General features: G+C 37.5%; 1 protein-coding gene across 1 annotated transcript; it reads left to right on the top strand.

Moving 5' to 3' along the window:
- The first annotated feature begins 674 nt into the window (after positions 1–674).
- Positions 675–16,626, top strand: LOC116733826 (adhesion G protein-coupled receptor F4-like). Its single transcript, XM_032584695.1, has 22 exons — positions 675–832; positions 5,321–5,378; positions 5,513–5,525; positions 5,926–6,012; positions 6,084–6,152; positions 7,061–7,147; positions 7,219–7,287; positions 7,471–7,566; positions 7,687–7,782; positions 8,315–8,413; positions 8,534–8,629; positions 9,036–9,122; positions 9,194–9,262; positions 10,172–10,258; positions 10,330–10,398; positions 11,307–11,393; positions 11,465–11,533; positions 11,802–11,911; positions 12,865–13,041; positions 13,119–14,501; positions 14,620–14,661; positions 14,828–16,626. The coding sequence occupies exons 2-22, from the start codon at positions 5,328–5,330 to the stop codon at positions 14,885–14,887; spliced, it is 3,003 nt and encodes a 1,000-aa protein (XP_032440586.1). The 5' UTR covers positions 675–832; positions 5,321–5,327; the 3' UTR covers positions 14,888–16,626.
- Positions 16,627–17,067: the final 441 nt, after the last annotated feature.

Raw genomic sequence — 17,067 nt, 5'->3', positions numbered from 1 at the left:
TATACAGTCAGATTTTCTCCATTTCGTTGTCATTTTCAAACGTTGTGGTGGCGAATCTGGTGATGGCTTCTGATACGTTGTTGCAGCTCCTCCATGCCACTGGCATTGGCAGCAGCCTCGGTGTAGAAGTTGCCATAGCAACACGTTATTACAGCCACAGTTTGGTTTGTTTTTGATTTTTGTCTGTTACCTCTTCTTGACATGGGTGTCCATTGAAATTAAAGTAGAAAATAAAATAACTTCCTTAAATGTATGTAAAACACTTCATCCACAGACAGAGGCGCATTGTCCTCTATGTTTCCTAGCAACACCAAATGATGATGCAGTTTTTCTCATTAGTCATAAGTTCTCACCTTACATGGAAAATATACTTTTTCATAATACCTTGATGTAAAATCATCTTGCAAAAAGCAGTTACTTTTATAGATCTATTGTGGTAATATTCAGTAGCTTTAGTGGCTTTAGTACTAATTAATGTAACAAATTTTATATTTTTGATGAATGATTTTAATTTTGTATGGATATATATATTTATTGATATGTTTACATGCTCTATTTGGGTGTTTTGGTAATGATAACCGAAGTATTTTTGTTTTATTTTTATTTCTACTGATTGTAGCAGCAGAAGCCACAGCGTACGATCCCAGTGAAACTCTCCACCCCCCCGGTGACACCCCGCTCAACATAACTCCGTGTTTCACAACATTATTCACATTGTGAATTCTGTTGCTGATGATCTGTGTTATGGGACAATTTAATGTCTTATTGCTGACATTAAGGGATTTCATGTAAACTAATATTACTTGTGCTGGAACAGTAAAGGAAAAAACAGGTAGGAGGTTTGGGTTTTTTTATTAGAAGTAGTTATTTGCCTTTTTGTGTCTGCACTTTTTAAAACATGACGAGTTGTTGTACACAGAACTGTTTAATAGAATGTCTGACATTAAAATGTCAGCAAAAAGCGTCAAAAGCAACTTAGTTTGCCTCAGAGACTAAGTAAATGTCACAGTAAATGTAATGTAAATGTGTAAATGTGCTGAACTTCTATAGAAGTTCAGAAGAAGGAGACGATTGTTCAACTGCTTTAAAGTTGAACATTAAAGCACTGTTCAACATATTTTGTTTAATGAAAGTAATTTCTTTTCAGGTTAAAAATGCAGATCAGATCTGATATGTATCAGAAACTAAACAGAAGTTTTTTTTCTGACCCATCAGGCAAATATTCTGGCCAAAAGATTTTTGTGCATCAAGAGACTTTGAACTAAACTATATTTATATTTATATTTGTATGAACAGTTGGATAGTTATCTGTTCAAAAAAAGAATGGTTACATTCATTGCTTGAATTTAAATTTATGTAAATTATCTGCAATCTACATAAAACAATAAAGTCAAAAATACATGATTTATAATTACTTAACTATATATTAATCCCCATAATACATAATATTCTGACTCATAAGAAATTAAGTAGGTTTAATATGTGAATAATAATATAAAATAAAACTAACTGCCTTAGGTATATCCTCACTCTCACATGTCATCCTTCATATTAAAACTAATTTAGAAATTTAACTATGAATATATAGTCTTTGTGTGTGTGTGTGTGTGCTTGTGTGTGTGTACTTGTTTTTGTTACCATGGAAGGTCAGAACTCAGGGAGCCCAACAAAGAGGGGCCCTGTGTCTTCATGGGACCCATAATCCTGGACTCCACATGGGAAACCATTCTAAAGCAGCTTGGGATGCTCATACGCTGTGTGTGTGTGTGTGTGTGGGGTGGGGGGGGGGGGGGGGGGGGGGGGGGGGGGGGGGGGGGGGGGGGGCATGTGTGTGTGTTTCAATGTGTGATTGTTGGCGTATTTTCTAAACCATTGTTTCTCAGGCCCTGTATCTGAATGTTTCAAATGTGTCTCTGTTCCAGAATACCCGATTCAAACATTTTCTTGCAAATGTTTTGAGTTCCATGTTTATTTTTATGTTATTTCATCTATGCATTTTGATTTTTTGTCTAATGTTAGCTTAAGATTTTTCTCCCTCTTTCATTCATAGATCCTCCTCTGTCCAAGTTAGTCTTCCATGTGTGTGATCTGTGTTGTTTCGTCTACCCTCAGCCCCCCTACTCAGCCCTCTTACATCTGTTTTATGTTCCCCTGATTGGACTGGTACAATTCCCTTCAGTGACATGCCCTCTATATTAAGCCTCTGGTTGTTCATTGCTGGTTCCATTACTTTTCCTGTGCTCCATGAACTGTTCTTTCCCTTTCATTAAAACTTCCTTCTGCTTTAGCTGTTGTCTGCATTTTGGACCTGCTTTAAACTTGCAAACCCTGACACCTACATATGAAGTTCATGGGTCAGTATGCCTCATCTCCAATTAATACTGCCCATTTGATCTTTGCATATTAACCATTTCATCCCTGTCTACTTCCACTTCATATCCAGCACCTAAACCATGGTGTATTAGTTTTACCTTGTATTTTAAAGTAGCACCACAACCACATTTCATAACAGTGGACTGATTACTATATTAACTGGTCTAAAGCAACCTGATTCCCAAGGGAATACCGGTATGTTGACTCATAAACACCCAGTTGTGGATATGATGGGATTAGCCAGAACAGGTTACATTCTGTACCCAAATCTGCTTTGGTATTTTTAGAACTGAGGCCCATTGTTTTTATCAGCTAAGAAGCAAGTTGTGGAACCTGGTGCCACATAACTTGATATCAGACTGGAAATCCAACTTCATTATTCAAGGATGTGGATTTGGAATTTCCCTAAACTTTCCATATATGTGCTCACTTTCATGTTTCCTTTTTCTAGTATTTCCCTCCTCTAATAAAGTCAAACAATTACACTGTGTGGCCAAAAAGGTTGCCATCTGAATTATTTGAGCAAAGGGGGATGAGCTTTCTGTCAGATGCATGGACAACATTCCTCCAGCTGCGACAAGTTATATAATCACAGCTGATACAATCATTAACTAAGTATTTCTTAAACAACTATGTGGAAAGACATTCTAGTAGAAAATCTGATTGTTTAAGAAGGGTCAAATCTTTGCCATGAAGTAGTGGATACATTTAATGAGATTCCAGAAACTGCAAAAATTGAGTTGAAAACTGTCCAACGCATTATTAAAAACTGGAAGGAAAGTGGGGACCCACTATCTTTGGGAAAATAACCTGAATGGTGATCACTTAAAAATTTGGTGACAGAGAAACAGCATTAGAACTCGGGGCTACGTTTAGACTTTGATTTCATTTCTTTGCAGGTTATATGTTTCCCTTCTCAGTACATTATTAGTTATTACTGTATCCCCCAATCTCACCTCTGGCTGCAGCTTCTTCTTTGGAAGGAGGTTGAAACTCATGTGAGCGTCTTTTAACTCTGACTTCACTGATTTTTTGAAAATTTGCAACCTCTTTTTTTATTTCCACAATTTTTCTTGTAGGTCTTTGGCTCTAAACAGGAAGTTCTGTGTTCTTTTGGACCTTGTGAAATGTTCATAAGCTGGTGGAGGAGGTCAGAGGAACAGTCATTTTTAAAGTAGCCTCTTAGGACAGGTTTCAGAGTGGATGATGTCAATCTTCTTCATTTCCAGGATCTCTCTGAGATGAAGACCTGGGCTTACTGCTATGACTGCTTCCAGGATCTCAATCTCTGAATGTCTGAACTCAGTCTGCTTGATCGGGCTCATATAGGATAGCTTATACCACTGATCGTGAGCGTGAGTGGAAATAAAAATACCAATAGGTATTTCGTTCCATGTAACACAGTAGGAGTGTAACCCGTAAATCTTTTATGAATGCAAAAGCAAAAACCCCCCACTTGATGACTTTGTGTTTCTGTGTTTGATATGATGTAAAGCACTTTGAAATGCCTTGCTGCTGAAATGTGCTATACAAATAAAATTTGATTGATTTATCAACTTCTGCAATCTGTCCACAAAACCAAAACTCCCGCCTGAGAGTCACCTGTAGCATTTTAGCTGGAGAAGCACGTGGGTGGTTCAGTTTCCTCCCTTTGAGCCCTCAAGCTCAGTTTTTCCTCTAAAATCCAATTTTTTCCCTCCAAATGCTGTCAGGCTTTTTTATGTTCCTCTCGCAATTTCTTGTACTTGGCCTTTAGTGAGCTTAATGCACCTTTCTCAGCTTGTGTCTGTTCTGGTGTCTAGCATCTTACAAAGTCAAATATCCCATAAAGGCAAGTAAACTCTGGAGAAACTGTTGGAATAATTCAGGTTCTTCTTAATTTTTAATATGATCTGGTGTTGTCTCAGCTGGTCTGATGAAGGAACTTCAGGCTTGGTTGGTAAACCTTTCTGAAGGTTGACCAACTTTGAATGCTGTCTTTTCTGCAGCATTTTGCTCATTTCACCATGAAGTTGCTACATAGTTAGTCTCTCCTCTTGCTTTTCTAGGTTCATCTTCTTTGGGTTGATCACTTTTAGTTGGAACTCCTGGCTGGCTCGTAAAATGTGTTACGGTATAGACAACAAAAAATGATTGGGTTCTTGATGCAACAACAATTAATTTAAGATCTGCAATACAAAGATCACAGAGCAACTCAGAGACAGGACAAACAACCACAATCCAACTGACAGGTAGAACAATTTAGAGCAACCATTCAACCTAACTGTCATGTTGTTGGACTGTTGGAGGAAGCCAAAGTACCTGGAGAGAACCCAGGCATGCAGACTAATTACAGAACGACATCGGGAATTCAAAGCCAGGACCTTTTACTGCAAGGCAGCAATGCTAGAAACGACACTACTGCGCAGCCCTCCAAACATTGTGTTCAATTTAATATTTTATGTAATCACTCAATATCTCCCCATCTGTGAGTCTGCTTTTAATAGAAACAGATGAATCCAGATGGTTTAGTAACAACATCCTGATCCTGAATTCTGTTGATTTGCCTGGATGAGAGAAATGCAACAATAATTGACACATACAGTTGGGCTTTTGTTTTTTGGCTGAAGTAAAAACTGGTTCTGGTCATAGACTTCGAATGGAGCTGGATTGACAGAGTTCAGGTTGGCTTTCTTTATAAACTTGGTAGGATGACTGTAACAAATTCAAAGGCAAAACAAACTTTTGGGTTAGGTCAGCTCTCTGTCTACTATATTCCCTCTCATACTGCTCCATACCTGAAGTCCATATTCCTACTTGTCAAACTTTCAGATAACTGTTCTTTTTTTCTAAATATCACTATCACTAATGAATGCAGGATGGCTTTTACTCTTCACATACATAAAAGATTATGTTTTTTTTTTTATTTGCTCTACTTAGTGTTAATTTGAAACTGTTTCCCCTCTAGGGTAAAAATGCAACCTGTGGTGGCTTTATTCCTTATTGGAGCCCTGGGCATGTATCAGGTACCCTTCTTTCTCAAAGTCAACAATAAACTATTTATATTGCAAAGAACAAGACAAAATGGTGTTATATTAAACACACTAACTCCATTGACATCACTAATAATTCTGGTATTTACTTGTCTTTACTCTTGCAGGATAATACTGCTGGTAAGACTACAATGTGATTTAAATAACTCCTCTTTGAAAACGGAAAAAACTTCCAAATATTTAATGGCAGCGGATTCTCCCACAAAATCATAGTCTACACATGTGACGAGCCCGCAGGTATATTTTCTTAGGAGGTTGTTTCTCCTAAGAAAATATAGGAGATACAACCTCCTATATTTTGCCTCCAGGGCAGCTTCGTCATTGTGCTGCCCTGATGATGGCCACACAAAAAGCAAGGAGTATCATGTGGTGACCCCTGTTCTTCGAAAAGACCAACGGCAGCAGTTTCTTCCAATATGTCCATAAGCCAATATTTCTACAAACTCTGCTTATTGTGACTGTGATACATACAGCTCATTTGTACTAGAGAACACAGGACAACAGTTTTTTACTTTTACAGGAGCAGATAATGCATACTCCATGACAGAATCTAATCCTACGCAGAGTACAATAAATTACCGCCAATCTGCTGCCATGACGACCACAGGTGAGTTGACAATTTCTTGATCTAGCTCTACACATCTGTAATATGTTATCTGTGAAATTTCATCCTCACAGAAAGGCCCTCTATATACATAATGACAGAATCTGAACCCACGCAGAAAATAACCACCAGTGTTACCCCAGGTTAGTTGACAATCTCTTAAATAATCTCTACACATTCTGTAATAATGTGTTAACTGTGAAACTCCAATGTCTATGGCTACTTTGTATATCAAACCAAAAGGTTGAGCTGAATGAGGTTTACAGTTTTAAAAATTACTTGTCAGCATTATCAGAGTTACAGATTCTCATGCTCACTTTGCCCAGACATACTCCTCTCTGAAAACGGAAAAACTTCCAAATATTTAATGGCAGCAGATTCTCCCACAAAATCATAGTCTACACATGTGATGAGCCCGCAGGTATATTTTCTTAGGATGTTGATTCTCCTAAGAAAATATAGGAGACACAACCTCCTATATTTTGCCTCTAGGGCAGCTTCGTCATTGTGCTGCCCTGATGATGGCCACACAAAAAGCAAGGACTAGCATGTGGAGACCCCTGTTCTTCGAAAAGACCAACGGCAGCAGTTTCTTCCAATATGTCATTATCCACAAATGTGTACATTTTGCAATTATACCTTTTGAACAAGCACTTTTCATCTGAACACACATAGATTTATAGTGAAGGGTTCTGGTTTCTTAGTTTATTTCATACTTCCAGGATTTTATGCATATTAAAACGAGACTGGTTGGTAACAAATTGAAATCAACATTGACAGATTGATGCAGATTCAGAATCTCTACTTGGAAACAATTCTTTGACACAAGTTAAAATAAAGAAAAGTATTTAATAAGACTCTTCAATGGATTTTATTCTTTAAAGCTGGTACTCTTTGCAGTTGCCAGTTGCACATCTGTTTGTAGACAAGTAGACTTTTTATGCATACTGTCCATAAGCCAATATTTCTACAAACTCTGCTTATTGTGACTGTGATACATACAGCTCATTTGTACTAGAGAACACAGGACAACAGTTTTTTACTTTTACAGGAGCAGATAATGCATACCCCATGACAGAATCTAATCCTACGCAGAGTACAATAAATTACCGCAAATCTGCTGCCATGACGACCACAGGTAAGTTGACAATTTCTTGATCTAGCTCTACACATCTGTAATATGTTATCTGTGAAATTTCATCCTCACAGAAAGGCCCTCTATATACAAAATGACAGAATCTGAACCCACGCAGAAAATAACCACCAGTGTTACCCCAGGTTAGTTGACAATCTCTTAAATAATCTCTACACATTCTGTAATAATGTGTTAACTGTGAAACTCCAATGTCTATGGCTACTTTGTATATCAAACCAAAAGGTTGAACTGAATGAGGTTTACAGTTTTAAAAATTACTTGTCAGCATTATCAGAGTTACAGGTTCTCATGCTCACTTTGCCCAGACATACTCCTCTCTGAAAACGGAAAAAACTTCCAAATATTTAATGGCAGCGGATTCTCCCACAAAATCATAGTCTACACATGTGACGAGCTGGCAGGTATATTTTCTTAAGAGGTTGTGTCTCTGTCATTTCCTGTATTGTCAACTAATTTGACTGCATCCTCTGTGTTTCTGGGAAACATCCAATGTGCTGCCCTGACGATGACCACACAAAAAGCAAAGACTATCATGTGGAGACCGCTGTTCATCGAAAAAACCAACGGCAGCAGTTTTTTCCAATTTGTCATAATCCACAAATGTGTACAGTTTGCAGGTATACTTTTTGAACAACTCCTTTTCACTAAAGTCAAAACACACATAGATTTGTGATGAAGGGTTCTAGTTCCCTAGTTTATTTCATACTTCCAGGATGTTATGCATATTAAAATGAGACTGGTTGGTAACAAATTGAAATCAGCATTGACACATGCATGGCAGCAGATTACCGCCAATCTGCTGCCATGATGACCACAGGTGAGTTTACAATTTCTTGATGTAGCTTTACACATCTGTAATATGTTATCTGTGAAATTTCATCCCCACAGAAAGAGCTTCTATAAACAAAACAACAAATCTGAACCTAAAAAGATAATGAATGTCTATGGACATTCATGGTGAGACTCCAATGTCTATAGACATTGGAGATTCACAGTTAAACTCCAATGTCTATGGACATTTTAGTTTAAATGTCAAAGGTTTGTGGTTTGTACATCAAACCAAAAGGTTGAACTAAATGAGGCTTACAGTTTTAAAAATGACTTATCAGCATTCTCAGAGTTACAGGTTCTCATGCTCACTTTGTCCAGGCGTACTCCACTCTAAAAACGGAAACAAAAACTTCCAAATATTTAATGGCAGCGGATTCTCCCACAACATCATAGTCTACACATGTGACGAGCTGGCAGGTATATTTTCTTAAGAGGTTGTGTCTCTGTCATTTCCTGTATTGTCAACTAATTTAACTGCATCCTCTGTGTTTCTGGGAAACATCCAATTTGCTGCCCTGACGATGACCACACAAAAAGCGAGGACTATCATGTGGAGACCCCTGTTCTTCGAAAAGACCAATGGCAGCAGTTTTTTCCAATTTGTCATAATCCACAAATGTGTACAGTTTGCAGGTATACATTTTGAACAAGCACTTTTTGTCTGAACACACATAGATTTATGGTGAAGGGTTTTGGTTCGTTAGTTTATTTCATACTTCCAGGATTTTATGCATATTAAAATGAGACTGATTGGTAACAAATCAAAATCAACATTGACAGATTGATGCAGATTCAGAATCTCTACTTGGAAACAATTCTTTGACACAAGTTAAAATAAAGAAAAGTATTTAATACGACTCTTCAGCTGTTAAGATTTTATTCTTAATAGCTGATACTCTCTGCAGTTGCCAGTGGCAAAAAGATTTTTATGCATACTGTCCATAAGCTAATATTTCTACAAACTCTGCTTATTGTGACTGTGATACATACAGCTCATTTGTACTAGAGAACACAGGACAACAGTTTTTTACTTTTACAGGAGCAGATAATGCATACCCTATGACAGAATCTAATCCTACGCAGAGTACAATAAATTACCGCCAATCTGCTGCCATGACGACCACAGGTGAGTTGACAATTTCTTGATTTAGCTCTACACATCTGTAATATGTTATCTGTGAAATTTCATCCTCACAGAAAGGCCCTCTATATACAAAATGACAGAATCTGAACCCACGCAGAAAATAACCACCAGTGTTACCCCAGGTTAGTTGACAATCTCTTAAATAATCTCTACACATTCTGTAATAATGTGTTAACTGTGAAACTCCAATGTCTATGGCTACTTTGTATATCAAACCAAAAGGTTGAACTGAATGAGGTTTACAGTTTTAAAAATTACTTGTCAGCATTATCAGAGTTACAGATTCTCATGCTCACTTTGCCCAGACATACTCCTCTCTGAAAACGGAAAAAACTTCCAAATATTTAATGGCAACGGATTCTCCCACAAAATCATAGTCTACACATGTGACGAGCCCGCAGGTATATTTTCTTAGGATCTTGATTCTCCTAAGAAAATATAGGAGACACAACCTCCTATATTTTGCCTCTAGGGCAGCTTCGTCATTGTGCTGCCCTGATGATGGCCACACAAAAAGCAAGGAGTATCATGTGGAGACCCCTGTTCTTCGAAAAGACCAACGGCAGCAGTTTCTTCCAATATGTCATAATCCACAAATGTGTACAGTTTGCAATTATACCTTTTCAACAAGCACTTTTCATCTGAACACACATAGATTTATAGTGAAGGGTTCTGGTTTCTTAGTTTATTTCATATTTCCAGGATTTTATGCATATTAAAACGAGACTGGTTGGTAACAAATTGAAATCAACATTGACAGATTGATGCAGATTCAGAATCTCTACTTGGAAACAATTCTTTGACACAAGTTAAAATAAAGAAAAGTATTTAATAAGACTCTTCAATGGATTTTATTCTTTAAAGCTGGTACTCTTTGCAGTTGCCAGTTGCACATATGTTTGTAGACAAGTAGACTTTTTATGCATACTGTCCATAAGCCAATATTTCTACAAACTCTGCTTATTGTGACTGTGATACATACAGCTCATTTGTACTAGAGAACACAGGACAACAGTTTTTTACTTTTACAGGAGCAGATAATGCATACTCCATGACAGAATCTAATCCTACGCAGAGTACAATAAATTACCGCCAATCTGCTGCCATGACGACCACAGGTGAGTTGACAATTTCTTGATCTAGCTCTACACATCTGTAATATGTTATCTGTGAAATTTCATCCTCACAGAAAGGCCCTCTATATACAAAATGACAGAATCTGAACCCACGCAGAAAATAACCACCAGTGTTACCCCAGGTTAGTTGACAATCTCTTAAATAATCTCTACACATTCTGTAATAATGTGTTAACTGTGAAACTCCAATGTCTATGGCTACTTTGTATATCAAACCAAAAGGTTGAGCTGAATGAGGTTTACAGTTTTAAAAATTACTTGTCAGCATTATCAGAGTTACAGATTCTCATGCTCACTTTGCCCAGACATACTCCTCTCTGAAAACGGAAAAACTTCCAAATATTTAATGGCAGCGGATTCTCCCACAAAATCATAGTCTACACATGTGATGAGCCCGCAGGTATATTTTCTTAGGATGTTGATTCTCCTAAGAAAATATAGGAGACACAACCTCCTATATTTTGCCTCTAGGGCAGCTTCGTCATTGTGCTGCCCTGATGATGGCCACACAAAAAGCAAGGACTAGCATGTGGAGACCCCTGTTCTTCGAAAAGACCAACGGCAGCAGTTTCTTCCAATATGTCATAATCCACAAATGTGTACATTTTGCAATTATACCTTTTGAACAAGCACTTTTCATCTGAACACACATAGATTTATAGTGAAGGGTTCTGGTTTCTTAGTTTATTTCATACTTCCAGGATTTTATGCATATTAAAACGAGACTGGTTGGTAACAAATTGAAATCAACATTGACAGATTGATGCAGATTCAGAATCTCTACTTGGAAACAATTCTTTGACACAAGTTAAAATAAAGAAAAGTATTTAATAAGACTCTTCAATGGATTTTATTCTTTAAAGCTGGTACTCTTTGCAGTTGCCAGTTGCACATATGTTTGTAGACAAGTAGACTTTTTATGCATACTGTCCATAAGTCAATATTTCTACAAACTCTGCTTATTGTGACTGTGATACATACAGCTCATTTGTACTAGAGAACACAGGACAACAGTTTTTTACTCCTACAGGAGCAGATAATGCATACCCCATGACAGAATCTAATCCTACGCAGAGTACAATAAATTACCGCCAATCTGCTGCCATGACGACCACAGGTGAGTTGACAATTTCTTGATCTAGCTCTACACATCTGTAATATGTTATCTGTGAAATTTCATCCTCACAGAAAGGCCCTCTATATACAAAATGACAGAATCTGAACCCACGCAGAAAATAACCACCAGTGTTACCCCAGGTTAGTTGCCAATCTCTTAAATAATCTCTACACATTCTGTAATTTGTTATCTGTTAAATTTAATCAGTTTTAAAAAATGACTTATCAGCATTCTCAGAGTTACGGATTTTCATGCTCACTCTGCCCAGACATACTCCTCTCTGAAAACGGAACACAGAAAGATGTTTTTGTCTGGGGATTGAGAATTGAAATTTCAAATTTTCAGATTCCCCAAACAATATTATTTTCTCTATGGTCAAAGATTATAAAGAATTTGTATGTTTCATAGTGGTGGCCACCAGAAAAGGTCCAGTGACTTGTAATGAAAACGGTACTTCTGGAGGTGATCAAGGCAATTGCGTCCCTGCAGCTGTGATGCAGCTGCTTGATGAATCTGAGGTAATGTAGCACTTTGGACATTTCTGACCCACCAAAACAGAATTAAAATCAGTCCACAACTCTGTTTTGTTACATATTGTCTAAAATGCTGAGTCCATTTAAAAGGTTTCCATTAGGGGAAGATTTTCTATTCTACTAACTAAATAAGTATTACTGAACAGCTAGAAAGTAAAAAAGAAAAATGAATATTTTGACGTTAAAAGTTATGGACATTAACAATAGACATTGCCTAGTAGGAATTTTATGCATAGGAATTTTATACAAATGTATATTTCTGGGAATAATTTCAAACCTGGCCTAATAGTGGAGAGCAACAACATGTAGGATTCCAAGGCAATGGCAAAAAATGTTTCTGTTTAATATAAACTACAGAGGTGATTGGTGCTACTTACCAGCGTTAAAAAAGTCTCCCCGTTTTATTTTACTTGAATAAATGATTTCACAAAGAGAGATTTTTTAACATTTATTATACTATAAGTGGGCTACAGATGTACAGGTTCTACAGCAAAATCCCTCCAGTGTTTTATTCAGCAAATCCTAAACTTGATTATTTTCAGTAAATTGTAGTGTTTAAATGATTTGGTCCAAGTAGTAAAACTGGAATCTCACAAAAATGTGCATATGAGCCTGAGAACATCGTAAATAATAAAATAAACTTCAACGTTTCAGTACAACGTATGAATGACAGGATCACCAACTATGTACTTGTTCCAACTATATTTTACATAAGATGGTTCATTACCAGCTCCTACACATCAAGATCAGGAGATATACACACAGTGATAAAACCACTGAATCTCCCTTTAACTTTAGTAACTTTAAAGACACATTTAACACTATCTAACCAGAGTCCCTTCAGTTGATCATAAGAAATACAATGAAACAAAAATTTAAAGAGAACGTTACTTTAAACTGAGAGGAAATAATGTTAAATCTTTCTTTAATCCTGACAGAAACTGAATAATGAGACGCTTCTGGTATTCCTGGAGAAACTCAAGGTTGTGTCCGTTAACAGAACCAAGAACATTTCCAAATCTCCAGATACAATCAGTTCCATTGTGAAAGCCCTCAGCAACGTAGCAAACAGATCTTCAATGTTATCCATGCCAATAAATAAACAATCAACAGAGGTAGGAGAAGGAGGATATTACGTAATATTTCCTTTTTTGAAGACATAATCTAATACATAATGTGTTTCTTATTACAGGACATCCTGAAGATCGCAGGTCTTCTCACCTCTGATGAAACAAAGGCATCATGGGATACCCTAAACACCAACGATAAAACATCGAGCTCAGGCACAGAGAATGGTGGGAAAATAAAAAGCTCCAGTGCTTCCTTGCTGAACCTCTTTGAATCAGTTGCCACCCTCCTTGTCAATGAATCGTTCTCTGTTGTGACACCTTTTATTCATCTGAGTAGAACTCAGTTAAAAAACAAAATAACTTTCAACAACGTATTTAACACCTCAATGGAAATAGACATACCAGAGGCCAGAGAAAGTCAATTCATTACTACAATTGTATTCGCATCCATGGATAACGTGCTCCCTCCAAGAGATGAAGACAACTCCCCATCCATGGTTATCAACGGAAAGGTTGTTCTTGCTACAACAAAAGCCATAATCAGAAATATATCAATAACATCAGGAATTCTGAATGACACCCTGGGAAACCCAAAGTGTGTTTTTTGGAATTTCACACTCTTTGATGGTCTTGGAGGATGGAGCGACTCAGGCTGCTCTCTGCTGTCCCACAACAATGAAACCATCAGTTGCAGCTGCAACCACCTCACCTCCTTCTCCATGCTGATGTCTCCTGAGATTATTGAGGACGAAAACATCAAAGACATAACAATAATTGGAGTTGGCATATCCATGGCTTCTTTGGTCATATGTCTTATCACAGAAGCTCTCACTTGGAAAAAAATAAGTACCAACACCACCTCCTTCCTGCGTCACGTTTCCATCATCAACATAGCCGTTTCTCTCCTGATCGCAGACATCTGGTTCATCATTGGAGCGTACTTTACAGACGATAGCAAGAAGGAACACCCTGCGCTGTGTGCAGTTGTGACCTTCTTCATCCACCTCTTCTACCTCGCCATGTTCTTCTGGATGTTGGCCTCAGGCCTGCTGCTGCTCTACCGCACCGTCTTCGTCTTCGAGGGCGGATTGTCCAAGGCGTCCCTGCTGGTTATCGGATTTGTTCTGGGATACGTTGCACCACTGGTCATCGCCGTAACAACCATGGCAGTGACTGTCCCGTCACATAAATACATCAGACAAAACCGTGGCTGTTGGCTGAACTGGGAGGACTCCAAAGCTCTGTTGGGTTTTCTGGCTCCTGCACTTGTGATTGTGGCGATAAACTTCCTCATCCTGCTAGTAGTGATTTATAAAATGGTGAGCAGAAGAGGACTAAGGAATACAGGCCAAGGCAAAGAGCAGCATGTTTTGGTGGTGATTGCCAGGAGTCTGGCTGTGCTCACACCGTTTTTCGGACTGACTTGGATTTTGGGAATCGGAACCATAATTGCCCCCAAAAACAGGGAGGTTAATTTTGCTTTTACCCTGTGCAATTCACTGCAGGTAATACTATCATTTTAATTGATTGAAATTGTTTTACTGCTCTGTACTTTACAATATAGCGCAAGTTTATTTAAAAAAGTAAAATTGCCCTTTTGTTGACCATATGCTCCTCTTCCAGGGTTGCTTCATTTGGGTGTTTGGAACACTCCTGGACAAAAAGGTTTGTTTGTCTCGTTTTTCTTTCACCTAAATTGTAATTGGTTTTAAATAATACATCATTATCAAGAGTTATAGAATTATTACAGGTTATTCATTTTTAATCTTACAAACTAATCAAATATTCCTACATTGATAAAACTCATATTTTCTTATTGTCATCTTTTTAGGTACGATCAGAAACTATAAAATATCTGAGCTCCCAGGATAAGTTGGCGACTGGTTCATGATGTCACCCTGCTTCATGAGTCTTCATGTGCCGGAGGAGTTCCTCTGTGAGAAGATTGTTTAACCATTTTCATCACCCCTCGTGTTTTGACATTTCATTTGGTTTATTGGATTCCAAGATTGTAAGTTGACAAGACTTCAGCTAATTGGCCAATTTATACCCTTTTGGCCTGTTGGTTCCTGTCAGATCTGGGAAAGTCTGACTTTTTCTTTTCTTGTTCTCCACTGAACTACGTTGGGAGCCATACGTGTGTTTTCAAACGTTGTAGTCCAGTAGACTCGGTTTGACTGGGAACCAAAATTGCCACATTTGTTATACTTTCAGCTGCTGGGTTTCACTTTCACACTGCACTGTCAAATGAACCAAACCCTTTGAAAAAACTGATCCCCTCCTCGCCTTTGGTGGTGTTGCACCGAGAACCACTGAGGCAAATCCCTTTTTTATAAAATGTAAACAAAAATTTATTAGATTTTAGCAGTTGTATTTCTCTTTTGTCTTTGGTAAAAGACCACAAGCTTTTCCTCCCGCTAGCACTATGCGCAAGAGTTTGTTTTGGTTGTGTTTACCAAGAATGCCCTGCCCTATAGTCCGCTTCCTGCTTTTGGAGAAGTCTCCATTCCATTTGTCGTTCACATATGCAATCAAACCATGTCAGAGCTCACTTAAACTGAACAGAGACCGAGGTTTTTAGATGGACCAGAGTTTGCTTTTTTTGTTCCAATCACACATTCACGCCTTTCCAAACGAATAGGACCTCAGAATTCGATAAAAGCAAACTAAGCAGAGCTGGTGTGAATGCACCTTAACTTTAACAAAAAAGAATGCTGAGCATTACTCTGGAACTTTCAAAAGAGAATTCAGTTCAGGATTTTTGGACAAAATTGGTGCAACAACAATTCCGGGGTATAGTGAAATATAATTCAGGACAAAAATAATCTTAGTTGAACATCTTTGTTTTTTAAATGGCTCCAGTTCAGGAAATCAAGCGAGTTCAATGCAATGCAGTTTAGCACTGCAACTCTGAATGTCACCACCATCAACTGACCTCCACCCATGAACTCATACAACTGTGGATTTAACTGACAAAAGTACACTCAGTATTGCTTCTTGGTGCCATTGTTTTAGGTCTTTCAGTCGCCCTGCACTTCTTTGTACCAGAGTCTATAGACATGAATGATGACCTGCTATTGATTACATTTTTGCTCTAGAATTATCTTGTTATTTACACTACTGAAACTAAGATTATTAAAATAACGTGAATTTACATGCAGAATCTTGTATCATTTAAGAATTTAAAATTTCACCCTACATGACAAGATGTTCACTGGAATGAAGGGCATGCTGAGAACCTTGTTGTAACTTAAGGACTAAATGTTGCTAAATATGGTTTAGCTTGATGATGTATCTCTGTTTTTGGGTGGAATATGTACAATCATTTCTTGAAAACTGTTTCAGGTTTAGGTTTGTACTTAAAATGAGGACCAGATTGAACTGTGTGGCCTTCTGCTGCTGTATAATCAAAAGCTTTAAAACTTTGTTAAAAAAAAAAGAAAAACATGGATTACTTTCCTTAAATAGTTACTGTAATGTAATGTAAATATTATTATATTTCCTTTAGCTAAAATTCAAAGGTAAAGACTGCTTACAGTGTATGGCTATCATGCTCCGGTGGTGCTCGTCCATTTAAAACTTTAAATTCTAAAAAAAAAAACAATTCATCACTCAAAATGTGGTGGGACTGTAGAAAGGTAGGATGAGTTGAGTCAGACGTCTTACTCTGGTTGGACTCTATTGCTTAAAGAAAGTTGATTCTGTCTTCTACAGAAACCAAGACTGTCTGGAGAACAGTTTGAGTGCAGGCTCTTTCCAGAGTTTTTCCTTCTTCTCTAGCTGCAGTGGAGATTGTAGAAAAACAATGAGCTCATGCATGTTTATTCAGCCTAAAACTGTTTACGTTTTCTGCTACTTATGAAATATTTTCACGTTTTTGAATGTGATGTGCATTAAAAAAAAAGTTCAAGAAGTCATTGTTAATTAATTAACATCATCTGTCATTTTATTCATTTGGATATAAGTTATGTAATTATGTTTCTCTTTTAAAACTGGAGATAAGGATTTCTCAAATGCATATTTTTCTGTGTTTCTATATCTTATGTAATGTTGAAACTCTTTCCCTCTAAA

This window comes from Xiphophorus hellerii, chromosome 15 (genome assembly GCF_003331165.1).
Source record: "Xiphophorus hellerii strain 12219 chromosome 15, Xiphophorus_hellerii-4.1, whole genome shotgun sequence".
Taxonomy (NCBI): domain Eukaryota; kingdom Metazoa; phylum Chordata; class Actinopteri; order Cyprinodontiformes; family Poeciliidae; genus Xiphophorus; species Xiphophorus hellerii.
Note: the sequence above shows the minus strand (reverse complement) of the source record. Positions and strands in the feature narration are given on the sequence as shown.